Consider the following 16,836-nt stretch of genomic DNA (forward strand, 5'->3'; position numbering starts at 1 on the left):
TATGTGGGTTCCTGTGTAGGAGTGTGAGGACCTGCTGATGGGTTTTTGTTAAAACCTATTAAGCACAGCTTACAGGGGCTTGTGAGGCATCTGTTTTGTAATGAGCCTTTACTTCCCAGTGACATTAAACGTTCCTAATAGATGCACGCATGTAGCCGGATATTTGCCCTTATGTGCTTCCGAGCGTGTTGCTGAAACTCTCCCAGAATCACACATGCACACACACGTGTTTGCCTCCACGGATGGGCAGAGCAGATACAGATGTGCACACCATCCCGCCTCTCAGCTGGAGGATGCTGTTCGGTTTCTTATCCCTGGTTTCTTTCCACGGCATTAACTCCTTAATTAGCAAACCCGCTTCGTTTCTCTATCCCCGTGATTAGCTCATTATCTCCACATAAAGCTATACCGAGAGAGACTTTCAGATCAGAGCAAAGGGTTGTTCTATCTGCGGAGCTGAGAAAACCCCAAGTAAAACACTTTACTTGGGGTAGAAAAAAAAAAGCAATTACTTGAACTATCCATGTCAGCCAGAAATAGAAAATGTGTTGCATCGCCTTCTGACTGTAAACCAAGTCCCCGAGTAAAAAAGAAAAAAGAGCCTGCACACTAACAGACATGGCATATGATACTATAGTGGCAGTTCTAATGAGGAGCAAGCAAAATTGATCCAAAATGGTAAAGCAATCCTTTATGTGGGCGCTGCTGTCTGCTTGATTGCAAGAGATTGGAATGATGTAATCCCTGTGAATGCATATCTAATGAAGAAGCTTTGAGGGAGCTGGGAGTTAATTTGTCATATTTCCACATAGTTACAGAGGTACACAGCGTAGGTTTGCATTTCTTTTTGATGTAGTGGCAGATTTAAGTGGTTGAGAAGGATCTCTCTCATTTCATTTCTCTCATTGCACGATAAATCATAACTGAACACCCAAAGTGATTTATTCAAACAAGACCTCGTCAGATCACGTCTACTTCTGAGAATGGGAACTTAACTTCAAACTGTACGTTTGCTGCCATTTGCTGGCAGGGAGTTTTGCTTTCAAGTCGTGTTGGTCACATAAAAACCTGGCCAAATATGGATTACAGCTGTTCCTTTGTGGATGTTGAGCTCGTTCTCACTCATTAGCAAGTATGATGCAGGTGGCATGACTGTGGTGTGAATGTCTATATACACATCTGAAGGCAGAAACTACAAAATATGTCTTATCAACATGCAGCACACCCACACAATTAAACACCACAAAACGAACAACACTCTTTAGATAATAAATTAAATATATGGCAGGCTTTTTTTGGACCAAGCCCAAAGAGGCGGTTTAGTTTGTTTGTGGTACATTAACTACTGTCTTGCCTTCCCACTTGCCACTGTCACCTAGCAACCACAACAATGTGAGCTTGTGTCCAAAAAAGAACAAAACTCACAAAAAGAATCAAAAAATCTGACTGCCACCACGAGTGCTAAGTCCTAGTTACAGTTATCTCGGATAATATATTAATCTACACATAAATACAGAAGCTTCAGAGGTCGAGTCATACCGATCTGCAGATAAGTAGCATGATTTTAGAATAAAAGAATATTTAATCCTAGAGAGCCCCCTTGAGGTTATGTTTTATGTCTCTAACTTTGAAAGACTCTCAATTAGGAAGCAGCGTGGGGCACCATTTGTTCGAGGGAGAACTATTTTTTTTTGTTGTTGTTTTGTGATTATTCACCAGGAAGCAAAAGCAGGTCAGAATGTCAATCTGGAATTTCTCAGCTGCATCGAATCAACAACAGAAGAAAAAACAAGAAAAAAAACAGATGATCTGACTCTGTTAACATTTAGAGGAAAGAAAACAGGAAATTTGAAACACCAAATGAACAAGAGTTCATCTATTCTGCATTTCATTCAGCTTGTCTACACAGAGGTGACACATTGCATCGCTGTCCAAGATTCAGTGTAATTACCATTATTGTACTGTTCATCTGCCTGACATTTCTATTTTTATTAAACCCCATTTCCCACCAGACATGAATCACTATGTCAAGAAAAAAAAAAGAAAAAAAATTCACAAAATTAGGTGAGTCAATGGGGGAACTGAGTCAACGGATTCTACCGTTTTTATCTCCTCAAACTTCACTGTTACTTGCTCTTTATTCGGTTCACAAGGTCAGTCTTCGTTTAGATGCTTACCAGCTGATGAGTCCAACCTCATCTGCAAACATGGTTCGGGCACAAAATGAATCAGCTTAAATACAATATTTAAAAAGCGAAGTGTCCACTTGGACTTGAGTAATCCATGTTTTACCATGAGACCATAATGTATCAACAGCACTGGATAAGCTCTCAGTCTGGCTTCAAGTTTGTTCCAGTAGACAATTATGGAAGTGCAACGAGAAGCTTCCTGCTGAGTTGCAGGGAAAGAGGTCAAATGACCATTTTAGCATAGTAGCCAATAGGCTAGTACAGTAATACAGCCAACATAAGCAGAAGTTGTATTTCAGTGATGGAGTGGTCAATAATCTAAAGTATTTCTCCAGAACAAATGCTGAGGGGGCCGCTATTACTGGCAGTCCCTGTCTCTCACAGACCAGCTCTGTTCTTATTTGTTACTGTATCCCGATGAGGCCATTATGAAGCATTTTCACCAGCACTTCACTTCTCTCTAATGATAATGTCAAAATGCCTTTGAAATTACCAGGGACATTGTACTTACTTGGCATTTTGCTGTCCTTAAAAGCTGAACGGATGTCTCTTTTTCTTCTCATTTTAACTGACTTGGCAGCCAGAAATAGACACACTATGTATATAGTGTAAATGTATAAATACTCAGTGTGAGTACACTTCTTAGGTCTGGGTACGTGGCCATCTCTGCTTAAGTTTCCCACGCATAGGCATGTGAAGCGTCGATAACTGCCATCTTCTCCCTTTAAAACAAGCTTCAGCGTTCTCCCGCTCCTCATCCTCTACGACTGGTGTGCTGTTGTTCTGAATGAATATTGATCTGGCACATACTTTAACTGAGCTAAAGCCAATGAATCCCTAATAAGATTTAGTCTTCTCTATGCAGCAGATTTTTTTCACCCTTTTCACATATTTCACCCACCCCGAGTGTTTTAAAATCCATTTCAATGGACACTGCTCAAATTTGGCCTGGAATATGAAGTAAAGTAGGACTTATTTCCAACATTCATTTCTGTGAGTTCTCGGTCACTTTAGGCCAAATAATCAAATATCAAGCAAAAAGAAAAATAAGTAAAAATAAAAGCTGTTTGTTTTTTATTTTTTTACTGCCATTAAATGTCAGAATGGGTCAGAGATATTTTTCTTGATTTTAAGATACAATGCTAAGTACTGAGGGTGGAGCAGTATCTCTTGGAGCAGAAGGAGGGAGTCAGTAGGATATTGTAGTTTCACGATCAGAAAGAGTGGATGAGCATCATCCCAGCAACAGCACCCCAGTGAGGTGTCAATCACACACTGGCAGCAAGCGGCCCTTCATTCCACAGCCATGCATTATTGATTTATTCATCCCTGCTTCGTCTTTATCCCTCTCTGCCTTTCTTTCACACTCTTATCATTCCTGCCTGCCCTTTTGCTATGTCTAACACCACCTCAGCCCGTGACTAGGAAATCTACACCGTATTTACACACACAAGTCAATCCAACACCCACTCTGTTTTTTTTTTTTCATCTGTGTAGCCTCGAGTCTACTGCCGTCATAATTCCACCACAAGCCTGAAGTCCAGAAAGACAAAAATTGATGTTTATGTCTTGGCTGATTGATGTGCAGCACGGCATGCCTTTTCTCTAATGGCAACACAGATGTAGAGTATATAAGCTCAGATACAAACGAGCAAACAGCCCGCGGTACAAGCCCTCCGGTGTATTGACCAAAGAAATGTCATGGATGAGCAGATTGATGGAGGGGCCCTGACACAGACCGACTCCTTCACCGTGTAGAGGTCACAGCTCAAAGGAAAGACTTCTATGAAAGTTCAAGAAGTGGATTTTTTTTGTGCTTTAGAAAGTGAAAGTTCTTCAAAGCTACTGCCACTTCTCCCTTAAAACTTTACTTTGATGGTGTTTGTAGAGAATGGGTTAACTCACTTTTGTCATCATGTTCTCGGGACAAATATGATCCAGAATCATGACCACTACTCATTCATTCGAAATGGGACGGATAGGTCCACCTCTGGGATGCTAACCACGTTAAAACTCTTCTCAGTGGGTTCTTTGACCTCCTTTCTTGGTTTCTTTTTGTGCATGCGGTGAGGCGGGCCGCTGTGTGAACATGACTCGCAGGCATGTCCGTGATATCTGGTGGTGGGGGGTAAATCGCCGTGCTATATCAACGTCCCCACCTACCAAGTTACCCAGTACCAGCCTCAACTCCTCATCAATTACATCAATGCCTTTGCAGGGTGGATTATCCTGCCCGGAGTGCTGACTCCAAACAGCTGCTGAACAACATGGCAGTCACGGATTTCGTCCACATGAGGTTTTAAAGAAGCATTTTTCCACAAGTTGGATGATTAAATATGACTGATGGGTTGTTTTCATTGTTTCACTCATTTCAAAACTCATTTCAACTAATTACACTATTGCTTTGGGTAATTCTCTGTTGAGTCTTTATTCTGCTGCACTTCTCCATGTAAAAGGGAAGCAGAGTTAGGAGACATTGAGTATGTTCAGACTGCATTGCATTACAAGCTGAAAACCCTAAATACAGCAGTGTACCCACCCAGGATGGATTGAGGACAGAGGACAGAGGTGCTTTTGGTGGCTTGTGGTCTCATTCTTACAACAGCCCAGAGGCAAAAGTGTCGTAGGCCACATTTAAGGACCACTTACTAGTCTGACATTACACCAAGCAAGAAGCAAAGTTTCTGCCAGAAAGTTGAACAAAATACATATATATATATATATTTTAAACTCAACATCCAAACCCATAAGATGTATCATTCGTGGAAAACCTTCATTCTGACTTTAATGCTTATTTCCATATGGACTATCCCATACTTAGTTTTGATTTCTAACCCCAGCCAAGTGATGCTATTACCGAAATCAAATTTGTAATAACATGTTGTGTTTGTGTGTTAAAAAAACAACACACTCACTTTCCTAGTACACAACATTGCCAGTTCTTCCACCAAATACAGATATTTGGAATCCCCCAAACTGATTATAAGTTTGGTCTGCTAAAGACCAGCTCTTTCCAGTGTCCCTGTTAAGAGTCCTTTGCTTGGTCATTGTGCAAGAAATTCTCAAACTACTTCCTGTTGAACAATATCTTATCTCTTTTTATTCTAAGCAACCCAAAGTTTCCCCTGCAGCTGGTGTTATTTTGGATGCTCTCGGTGTTCCAAACCACTGATCCGAACACATCCAACACATTCTGCTCTCTAAACACTCGCACAACACATGCGTGCCCTGTAACCGATCCGGTAACAAGCTTGCCTTTCCTATTTGTTGCACGCTGTTAGGAGAGCCCAGCTGTGTGCTTGTGAGTGTTTGTTTGCGGGATGTAGAGGGTCGTTCCTTTCCACGTGCCGCAGTAAACAGGTCAGTGCGTCTCCTGGGTGAGCTGGACTGAAGTCTGCTGCTCACTGACCTGAGGCTGCGTGTCTACACAGAACTACGGGTGGTGCAGTGACCTCGGATCACAGCTTGGCTGGAGGGGAGGAAATTAAGGCAGAAATGCGCTGGAGTCCAGCTCTGCTAACTCTGAGCTGCATTAAGTTCATGCCCCTGATTTAGCACTCCTCTGGTTCATTGCTTGCAGTAGTTTTCTGTGTTTGCCATTCAAGCACAGAGCGCTGGCAGGCTGACTCGTCCACTATATGGTATTTAACTGACATACATTGTTATTATTATATTCTTAATCATGCGCTATATAAATGACAAAAAAGCCACTGATAGCAGGAGCTATCATACGTTTGCTGACCTAGAATCTGGCTGGGCTATACGACAAAAATCAATATCATGATGTAATTGTCTGTATTGATCGATCTCGATCTTCATCATGATATAGAATTTGCACACTTCTTCCACTTCCACTGTCAATGTGTAGGTGTAACGGCACACTTCTTAGCTATTTTCTTATGTATTTACAGTTACATTCATATCTACATTACACTTAATTACATAAGCAACATAATGCTTTCATGTTTCCTATCTTTGTCACATTAGCGTCTTTATCATCTGCCAGGCTGCTGCATTTTCTCCTAAAACTGCAGGTAGGTCTGTTGCACTTGGTAAAATTGGTTTCTTTCTGCGTGCGGCGGGAACAGGCAGCACTGAAGTTGCAATATTTTTTCCTGAGTTGCTTTCTTGAGAATAAGTTATTTAAAAGGCTCACCTGTTGCAACAGAAGCAGTCAGGTAGCAGCAGTGTAACTCAGCAAGCCTTGCCAGTCCACATGCACTCAGTCCTCCTCCCTGCTGGCCGCTCAAACATTGTTCTGCTGTAATAAAGGCTTGTGTATTTGTTCACGATGGCCAGACACGCTGGCTGTTATCGCATTTGCTTGTGCTGAAGGGCAGGCCTTCTGGTGTCAGTTGGATAGACTGAAAATGTGAAACACTTATCACTGAGATGGACATAGATTTAATTTTGATCTAACTTTGACATTGTTTTATCTGGCAGCCCTGCTGCACACTCAGTATATGGTTCTCAGGCAGATTCCCTAGGCTGTTACTAATGGTGGAATATTGGGTTTAAGAGTTGTTGGTATTGCTTGCATAACAACAACTGGACATCAGCTGCATCTGTGGCCATAAGTGTTCATGGTTCTTTAATGTATTTTTAAGCATTTTTTATAGTGCATAGAAACAAACACACAGTGGCATAAACTGTGTTGTACAAACTGTACAGCAGCAGAAACAATATCATATAAAGAATAAAAAAAGAGATAATAAAGCAGACTGAGTAATGCACATCCCTTCCTACTGAGACACTGGATCGAGCAGAAAAATTATTAATGTTACAAGTAAAAATTGTGCTTTCTCTGCTATTACAAGAGAAATAATCTGTTTTTGAAAAAAGAGAGTCACATTACTAAAAAAAAAAATAAAAATAATGGCCAGAAGCTGAAAACAAACAAAGCAGAAAGAAGGGAGCAGACTGAATAATGGGTTTTCTAACAAGCGATGGAATGACAGGCGGGGCGATTCCTTCTTTGAAGCAACAATAAAACTAAGAAATTAAAGAATTGGTGTTGGAGGCAACAGAGTAAAACCACAGCAAATAAATACAATGCGGTTTTATACGTAAAAAAAGGACAATGTAATTCTAAAATTTTGGTAATTTAGAGGAACATATCAAAAACGCTTTAGGCTACTGGGGTGAACATTTGCAACCTATTTGTATTTCAGGTTATGTGCTTCCATACACGAGTTAAATGGGAAAACTGTATCACATTACTTTCCCGGCATTGTGTGTGTGTTTGCAAGCGTAGCTTGAGTAAATAACGTTCACATCTACTGCTTCTTTCTTTTGCCGGAAGAGCTCCACCGAACACCTATTTCTGACGATCCGTCTTGCTTCAACATGAAAGAGTTCACTGCGTGAACGAGTGCTGCCTGCCGGAAGTAATATCACAACCCCCAACTGCTCTGTTTTTCACTGCACAATTCTGCTCCATCTAACAGACGTTTGTCATGCTGCTTCTGACAGAATGACTTGTTTAGATGATGAACGGCTGCAGTGAGGACGACCCACCCCTCTTGCTGCGACATGTTTTCATTCACTTGGTTCTGCAACGGCGGCTCATCACTTTAGCAGCAGCACAAACCGTGAGGCAGTCCAGCTTAACTCTCTTAAAAGACAATGTTACTGCGACGTTTCATTATGACAGTCACTTCATTCTGCTTTTTTTCGCCCCACAAGTTGTGACACGTAGAATAATAACAGACAGTAACAAGATTATTCATGTCTCCCCAGCGGAATAATGCGAAGTCTAACTGTGTAAATAGAGAAATAAGGTGTGTATTAAGGATTTAATAAACTCCTGAGCTATGAGATAACTGGAGCTCCTATTGATTGACAGTTTATTTATGACCTGTACAATTATCCATGTTTAAACCTATTCTCTCTGTATACAAAATCATCTCAATATACCGTAAGCATACACAACTGTAACCAACTAAAATCTCACTGACACAGTTAAATTGATCCATGTGAACAAAAAGTGGAATTCTAATGGCGCCATAAAAGCCTTTATGGCAGAGCGGTTGCATTGAATTGCAAAACTTGTAATGGAAAGTATTATCAGCAATGCACTCTCACACCAGAATAAAATAACTACGTGGGTTCCCTTTGCAAAATGTGACACTTAAAAGCTCACAAACTGTGAAATCACTACATTTTCTGGGCTATAAATCTTAATATGCCTATGTCTGCCTTCCAAAATCGGGACATGCCCACGTTTGGCATTATGTGAAACTGTCACGGAAGTAGAAAACTAGTAAAATTACTACATTTCAAGGTTTGAAAAATGTTACGTGTCTGAGTTTTTCTTTCAAGTTTGTAACATGTTGGAATTTTGCATAACTTGAAAGAGTCATAGACGAGATACTGCACGACTAGGAGCTGTTTTAAAAAAGCTTAGAAGCAGGCAGGAGGGCTTAGAGGATGGTATGACACAGTGGACTGTGCAAATTGTAACCAGGTCTGAGTACCATCCACACCAGTGTCATCCAACGACTTCGGACTTTCTGACTTCGCTGTCAGTCACAGTAGGTTAGATTTAGGCATAAAAGAAACATGGCTCGGCTCAGAGATTTAAAAAATACTGTAAGGATTAGGGATGAAAAACACTAAGTTGCACTAGAATATTAATAAAAACGTTGTTAACACTCGACAAAAAGAGATATATCGTGTTAACATCAGTTTTGGGCCACAAAAACAAAAATGTCTCTTGAAAAACACTAAAGTTCTCTCAAAGAACCCATGATACAACAGTTTCAATCAAAAGCTTGTGAGTCAAGTCTAACACTGGAAAGCTGTGTTTTCTCTTTAGTGGAGTCTTTATTCATCCAAGATCCTGGCTGCAACCTATTTGAGCAAAAACTGGATGTTGTCTTTGAAAAGGGAAAGTCCATCGCGACCCTCTGGGAAGCCTGCTGCGAACAAGTGGAAAATGACAGCTTCTTGTCTGGTGCACACAACCTCTAACGTCTCTGTCAGGTCATTCTGAAGAAAAGCAGCAAGCAAAAGGACCTGTACAGGAACAGTAACAGGGACAGGAATAGAGATGGAAGACAGAGGGTAGAGTGGGGAAATGTCTGTCTGGTTTCTCTTTACGGGTCAGCGAGTCTCACATGTGAACGCACGCCTGACACACTTTTGCCTGTCCACCATTCGTCCTCTTTTCTCGTTATTCTGTTTAGATATTTCAAATGACTTGCGATTAGTCAATAAGCCAGATTTACGTACTTATTACATCACATTGTGCAGGAAAAATTCTTATCAACTCTACAGTATGGTATCCTTCCATATGCCTTCATCTGTTGCTGCCTTCCTCCTCTATGTAGGATGCGTTTGAAGTGATGGTGGAGAATTATGAATTCAATGAGATGGAGGGTCAATGCTTGGCCTTCAGGAGAGCTGCATCTGTCCTGAAGAGTCTGCCCTGGGTGGTGCGGTGTGTCAGGGCAACAGAGGACTTGCCTTTCCTGGGTGAACATATCAAGGCTGTCATAGAGGTAAGGCCCAGATTCTGCATGCAGAGAGTCCAGCTAAGGGCTAGACCCTTTGTTTTATTGTGTTGTCAAGAAAAGACATCCGAATTAAATCAACAATACCAGAAGGAAAAGCAGAGCAGACTTTGAATTATTTTCACGAGTTTAGCTCCATGATTGTTTTTATGCCCTGGGAAAGATTTTCTAAAAACATCTCTTTTGAATGCAGAGTTGTCAGAATAAATGATACAATGTTTATTATGATTGATTACCCCTCTCACTCTTCTTTATACTTCCGTAAATTCATCATAAAATGGATCTAAGGACATCCAAAGAAGAAAAACCCAAGGTAGTAGTGAGTGGTAATGCTAAATGCAGCTTATGTGACTGTTGAGCTAAAATAGTCAAAGCCAGAGGACTGGCTGTGTCCAACCCGTTCTCACGCTCAACTCATCACACACTGACGATCGGCCAGGAACCTGCTGCTTTTAAATGCAGAGGGTATGCTCAAAGTGCCACTTTTAAACATGTTTTGAGATGAATGTATGCCATCGTTTGATCAGCACTATAGGATAATGACTTCCCTTTGCCATTTAAGACTACTTCACCTAAATATACACCCATGGGGGTTTTGTTCATGCAGGTTAAAGTATTTACATTTGCAGAATATGCATCCTCAAGCTGTCGTGACAGCAACCGCTCGTGAATTGTGAAAGTGGTGTCAATAAAGGCAACAGTTTCGTCGATGTATTTTAGTTCTAACCATGGTTGTTTTCTAAAAGCTGCTTTAAGCCTTCATGGAGGTAATTGTCAGTTTACTTGCAGATCAGAGAGATGTGCAGTCCTTCAAAAAGCTAATAATGCATAGGCTTCAGGATGGAAAAGCTCCAAAAACCATTAAAAGCAAAGAAGCACCGGTGTTAAACACACATAACGGCTCTGGACAGTCTTGTTTTAACACTTGAACCCATTTTTACACTGCTTAAAAAGCTGCCAACCGTTGCTAACATCGGACTCGTCAGCCCAATGAGAAAGTCCATAATTGGCAGTCGTCTACTGGGGAGTCATCTGATGCGGGTCTGAATGCCAATTTTTCTTTTGGGTACTCATGTGAACGTAACACCTTGGGAGCACACATTAGTTTTCACTGCGGATATTTCAGTAGAGTCTACAAGAATGGCTGAAGTTCAGTTCCTCTCTACAGAAACAGGACAGGCACTGGAAATCAGCATTCGGTGTAAATGATGCGACGTATTCCACCGGATAATTAATACGCAACTCTCTGTGTTAAGGCATCTGCCCCTATGAAATAAACAATATGCGAAATAAACGACTCCCAAGGAGGCCCTGAAACTGATGGAAACAATCAAAAAACAAAAGAAGAGGAGATTGATTAATTATACTTTACTGCAAGACAGCTGGCAGCTCACGTTCAGTCTCACTGTGTGAGGCTGGTGGCTGCCATCAACTCAAAAATAATAAAGTAGTCTAATTATCTGAGAAAGCCATGCTGCTCAGAAATTGTCCAACAGAGACTGTACAAAAAGCGCTGCATATGTTGTTTGAACTATGCTACCACACAAAACCTTGTGGTAGGACAGAACTATTGTTAGGAGTTAAGTCCTACAGGATACTAGATACTGATCATAATTTGAGGATACCTAAAGCAATAGCTCCAAAGGAAGCAACAAAAACTTCAGACACTATGAACTGAGGGAATCAACTATGAGACTGCTCTCAGGATCCAAGGTATCTGAATGCTTGGCACTGGAAATATAGAAATCCAACACATGATCCCTTTGACAAATAGTCATCAACATCTGTAATATGAAATTTCGTACTGAAGTATGCTTGTATTGTTGAATATTGGTGAGCAAATTTTTGCCAAGTATGTGCATAATGGTCCACGGTGCCATTGGACTGTTTTCTTTGTAGGGAAAACTGTTGTGCTTCCTTGTTTGACATTTTTACAACTCTGCACTTCGGCTAGTGCATGATGAGCCTTTTTGCACTGCATGATGTTTGATTTAGGACCCAACATTAGCTTGTTGATCTTATCGTCGAGAGTGAATGTGTCTGCTGTGCAGTTTTAGAATACATCAGTCAGCTGTTTACATGGTTTTAAATGTGCTATTTCACATTTCTTCCTTGCATTTTCATAAAATGCACAAGCACTTGACCATGACCACAAACCTCCGATGACTTTCATCTCTTGTCCAAATCTGATTTCAACTACCTCTTTGATCAGTGGTTGTAAACCAGTTTTATAGACTCACTATATAGATATCTGTAAGGCAACTACATGCAATAATGAATTTGAAACATGAACTGAGCTTTACATCTAAAATACAGCAGCAACAGTTTATCATTCAGCATGCAAATATAAACTGACAGCTGACCTGACATCCGTACTGTAAAACAAATAGCCTTAAAACGATTCCGAAAGATTGTTCCAATTTTAATTGATTTTGCAGTTTTACTGATTTATTCTATTACAAACAAAGGACTGCCTTCCAACCGTATACACTTGAATCAGGTGCTTCTCAGCTGGAAGACAATCAACTTTCAAAGGATAAAAGATGGCTGGAGTTCACAGATTTTAATTAAATTTCAATAGTGCAAACAGACTAATATTTCAACTGATTGCCTGAAAGCTATACTATATAATGCTGTTCCTTCCTGTTGGTGTTGTTAGGGGCTTGTCTCCTCGGACAAGCCACAATGTAGCCCTGAGATCACTGAGAGTAAACATGCTATTTGTGTTGATGTGAAAAGGCTTTATCGGCTGATTGGATGTACCCATTTTCAATAAACACTATTCGAATACACTAATTCTTGCATAAAAACGGCTTTAGTTTTCTCTATCACAAAGCAGATCTTTATTCACTTTGAGTTCTGTCTTTTCCAAAGCCGAGCAAAGCTAAAGGACCAACAGCAGCGCCAACACAAGCTTATATTGTCCTACTTTGCCCCCAGCTGGCAGCAACATGCTATAACCAGTGAAAAAGCCATTTTCATTTGTTGTCCTTGGACACGTGTCATAAATACACGAATGACTGAAAGTGCTGCAGGTTATTGAGCACTCCAAGACCCCTCTTAGCTATTTATGACGATTTTGGGGCTTGTTGAAGCAAACTCTTTTAAGTAGGATGTCTGCTCTGATGTGGAAGCCCTCATATTAGTCCTCTTTCCCTCCTGCCACTGTCATGGGTTGTAGTAAAGGGTACGATCAAACGACCTATATGATCATTTTAACCGGAGGACTTGATGGTTTACTGGCAATGTACAGTTGTGGAAAAGATCTCTGTACATCAGAAAGTGACGGTAAAGGAATATCTTCTGCACTGAATACTCATCAGAAGAGCTCCTCAAGTGTCAGTATGTGGTGAGTTAGGAATGAGAATGTGTTGCCTTTGCATGGACTAAACCACAACATTTAGAGACTTTATCGAGTTATTAAGTGAAGCATGTCAAATGCTTCACTTAACAAGTGTAAGTAAACCCTCAAGACATTATGGTTTTCTAACTTTCTCTGTGTATGATGTGCAGATTGTTGATCAGACATTTTTAAAATATACAACCAAATTCACTGCACAGACGTTGTCTTTAAGTTACACGAGTGGTGATTTTGTCAGATGATGCTGCAGTCCCAAAATAAGGATTCTATGAGAGCAGAGCGACAGTCTGGATGTGCTTTAAGTGGCCGCAAGCTGAGGGAAACTTCTAGTCACAGTTTCTGACGTGATAAATATGTGAGGGACAGCGTCTTTGGGAACTTGGCTGAAATAATGTACGTACCTCACTGTTTTTACAAAAAGATGCCAAAAGATGGAACTTTGTGGCATGAACGGAACACAAGAACCAATTTGAGCCTATTTGGCACTGTGTTCAATACGACATTCTGTAGATGTGTCTAGTTTGGTTTAAAGTTGCTCAGTCTCTCAAGGATTTGTTCGGACAACACAATTTTTGATTGCGTTATGTAGTGTGCTAAATGGTAAAATTGATAAATCAACCTCAGCTGGATCTAAAATCTTGTCCGCAGGTTTGTTGGAGGCTTTCTCAGATAAATCATTGTCACCTTAGTTCAATATGTGGCTCGGTTGTCAAGGAAAGCAAAAATGACAGAAACTGCAACCGATCTCCTGCCTGCCACACAGAGCTGATGTTCTAGCCAAAGAAAAGATGAAAAGGAGCAAAAGACTAAAGAACATAGCATATGTTTCAAAGGAAATCCTGAATAAATCATGCAATTAGTCGAGGATAGAAAAAAAGGATGCACATATATTGCAAGTTCACAAGCAAAGATGGAATAAAAAATGTTCTGGGATTACATCAAACCCATGAAGAAAAAAGTAAACAAGAGACCATCCTCATCTTTGGAAGCACGTCACAGCGGGCAGCCTCATTTCAAAGCCAATCAATAAGGCGCCATTTAAAGAACCGCAGGTTGTACATTTGAAAAAGAAACAAGAAAATCTTTTTGTGGAGTTCTCTGGATTCAGTTTTGAGTGTTTTACTGTGTAATCAAAAATGGCTGCTGCAGACTGCACAACACATCTTACAAGTACTGAAGCTAATTAAAGAAAAACATATACGATGTGGTTAATCTTTCAAAATAATACATCAAAAGTTCTTTTTTGTAATTTTCTAAGCAGACAAATGCTTTATAAAAAAAAGAAAAAGGTCACCATACATCTGCAGAACACACTGACAGGCATGAGACAAATCTATTTTGTTTTAGAGAAGAAGAAGAAGAAGAAAAAAGGCTTATGGGGTCATCTCATTCCCTCACCCACAGTGAAGCTCAGGTCAGAAATCACGGCAGCTTGTCAGACAGAGAGTTGAAAAATGTTTGCCTGGAGAGAACGCCGAGTCCCTGCAGGAAAACAAGGTGAGCTCTGCAAGCCAACTTTGTGATGCATTAAACCTAACATACACACCGAGGATCTGAGAGCCAGTCTCCAAATCTGTCAAATCTGCCAGCGCTGAGGCACATTCATTAAACAAAGTAACATAAATGTCCCTGGGAGACCGAATTAGACTGTCTGCGAATGACCTCTCCTCCTCGGTGTTTGTTCACGATTCAGACGGCGGCGAGGATTTCATTTCACCGGGTTGTCTCTTTGTACTGATTGCCGCTCAAAACAAGAAAATGACATGACACGCAAAACTAAAGTGAAACAGAACAGAGGAAAAACAAATGCTTGATGCGCCTGTGAACATCAGAGTGACAATATCAGCAGCGGCTAAACCGCTCACTGCTGACTGAACATCCAAAGTGAGGAAAAGATATAAATGTGCTGACATGAAAGTGTGGGAGCACTGAGGCAGAGTCGGGGATGAATAGTCTTATGTTTTTGTGTCTGTGTGTGTGTGTGGGGAGGGGGTAGTGTGTCTTTCCCAAAGCAGGGTGCGTGGTGAAGCATGATCCTTTGCGTCTGAGGTTAGCCTGAGCTGGAGGGTTGAAAAGCAGAGGTGGACGGGTGGATGCATCGCTGAGCACTGAAGGCTGCTTCAAACTGCTCTGTAGTCACAGTCTCAAACTTAGGATCAATGGTTAATCTATTATGTCCTTCATGCTCAAGCTCAAAACACATAGAGAACTATTGTAAAACACAACTGTCCTGAGTTATGTTCTTTACTTGCACGATTTCCCCACAGAGGCTGTCTGACACGGACCAGATAACTGCTGCTTTATTTCACACCTTCACCTAATGAAGGCAGTTAAAATGTGACGAGTAAGTTAGCGGGGCTCTGCGTACACAATTAAATGCAGAGCAAACAATAGGATCTGAGGAAAACAATACCTTAGGCTTTTTATGATTGCCATTAAGCTGCTATTAATCTCTGGTTTCACAACAACAAAGTCGTTATCTCTGGAAACAAAATGGAAATGAGCGCACCTGATTTAAGTGGAAATGGTTTTCAAATGAGCAGCAATTTTGGGCCATTTGTAGATAGCAGATGGAGCAGAAACCAGGGAAAATATGCTGATGCTGACACAGACAGCGCTTTCCTCGCTGAAATCGCCTACTTTTATGTTTTTCAGGACATCCTTCAACATGGCCGCTCATTTGAAGTCGAGAAAATCCTCTCTGATGAAAGGTTTCAAACACTTAAGGTCAGTGGATGAAAAACAACTCAGTCACTCATTTGTTTTCTCAGTTGTGGGGCTTTGAAATCACCGGGAAAAGCGTTTGCATTTGCAATCTCTTAAGGACACAGAGCTCTTTGAATCTCTGAATGCCAGCCTCTTCTGAGAAGGGCCTGTCATTTCATGGCATGTCTTCTTGATCACGTCCTTTCCTCGTTTCCTGCCAGCTGTTCACAAGTGTGTTTGGGGTTGGACCTAAGACAGCGGAGAAGTGGTACCGCCGAGGGCTGCGCTCATTCAGCGACGTTCTGGCAGAGCCCAGCATTCAACTGAACCGGATGCAACAAAGTGGTACATCAACATCCCTCCATCTTCACTCAGCCACTTCACAAATTACAGAGTGCAGATTTCAACACGTTTGCCTCCAAGCGAGAATTAAAGAGCTGATCGTTAAACATCTTCTTGTTCAAATATAGCTCCTTATGCTCGGTTTTAACTACTCCATGTTGGCTTTGAATAAGGTGAGACTTGTCAGGGAACTTGTTGTAACAAGAAAACACACACACATACACACACACAATGGAAAAGGCAGAAGGGATATATAACAAAAGAAAAAAATCCATGAATAATAGCTTTGAGTTGTTGCTGTAGAATTCCTTTGAGTACTCATCAGTCAGTGGGTAAAGGACCTCCCCTGAGATGGAGAGTTTTGATGTTGTTTAACATGTAACTGGAAGATTTTTTGCTCTTATTTCTATTTCGGACTTATCCGTGATTGCTTTTATAATACTATTTAGTTTAATCAGAGAGCTTGACTGAAGATTTAAGAGACGATTTCCAGTAAAAGAAAAGAAATCGGTGGCGGCTGTAATGCTCAATGAAATAGATTGTTAACTAATGTAAAAGCAGAGAGTCAGATTTTATTTTGAGCACTTTTTGACTGTCTTTGCAATCCAGTATGAAGCATGACTCTGGGTCTTACACACCAAGCCAACAACTGGCTGTAGGGCACATCTGGAGCGTTGGTGAATGTCCGCCTGTGCTGTGTTCGTTTCCACTTTTTCCCGAAGTT

The 16,836-nt window shown here is 40.9% G+C and overlaps 2 protein-coding genes across 2 annotated transcripts in view; both read left to right on the forward strand.

Annotated features, from left to right (window-relative positions):
* The window catches only part of opn3 (opsin 3), a 200,632-nt gene extending 191,800 nt beyond the window's left edge, over positions 1-8,832 (forward strand). The window contains exon 5 of the transcript XR_011917034.1: positions 8,818-8,832. The gene's annotated coding sequence lies outside the window, so the exon portion shown is untranslated. The remainder of the gene's footprint in view (positions 1-8,817) is intronic.
* The window catches only part of dntt (deoxynucleotidyltransferase, terminal), a 101,260-nt gene that overhangs the window by 12,991 nt on the left and 71,433 nt on the right, over positions 1-16,836 (forward strand). Inside the window, exons 4-6 of the mRNA XM_072391429.1 lie at positions 9,521-9,691; positions 15,720-15,791; positions 15,992-16,115. Coding sequence (XP_072247530.1) covers positions 9,521-9,691; positions 15,720-15,791; positions 15,992-16,115 — 367 coding nt within the window. The remainder of the gene's footprint in view (positions 1-9,520; positions 9,692-15,719; positions 15,792-15,991; positions 16,116-16,836) is intronic.

The sequence above is a fragment of the Leuresthes tenuis genome, unplaced genomic scaffold (genome assembly GCF_036924035.1).
Source record: "Leuresthes tenuis unplaced genomic scaffold, fLeuTen1.0.hap1 SCAF_8, whole genome shotgun sequence".
Taxonomy (NCBI): Eukaryota; Metazoa; Chordata; class Actinopteri; order Atheriniformes; family Atherinopsidae; genus Leuresthes; species Leuresthes tenuis.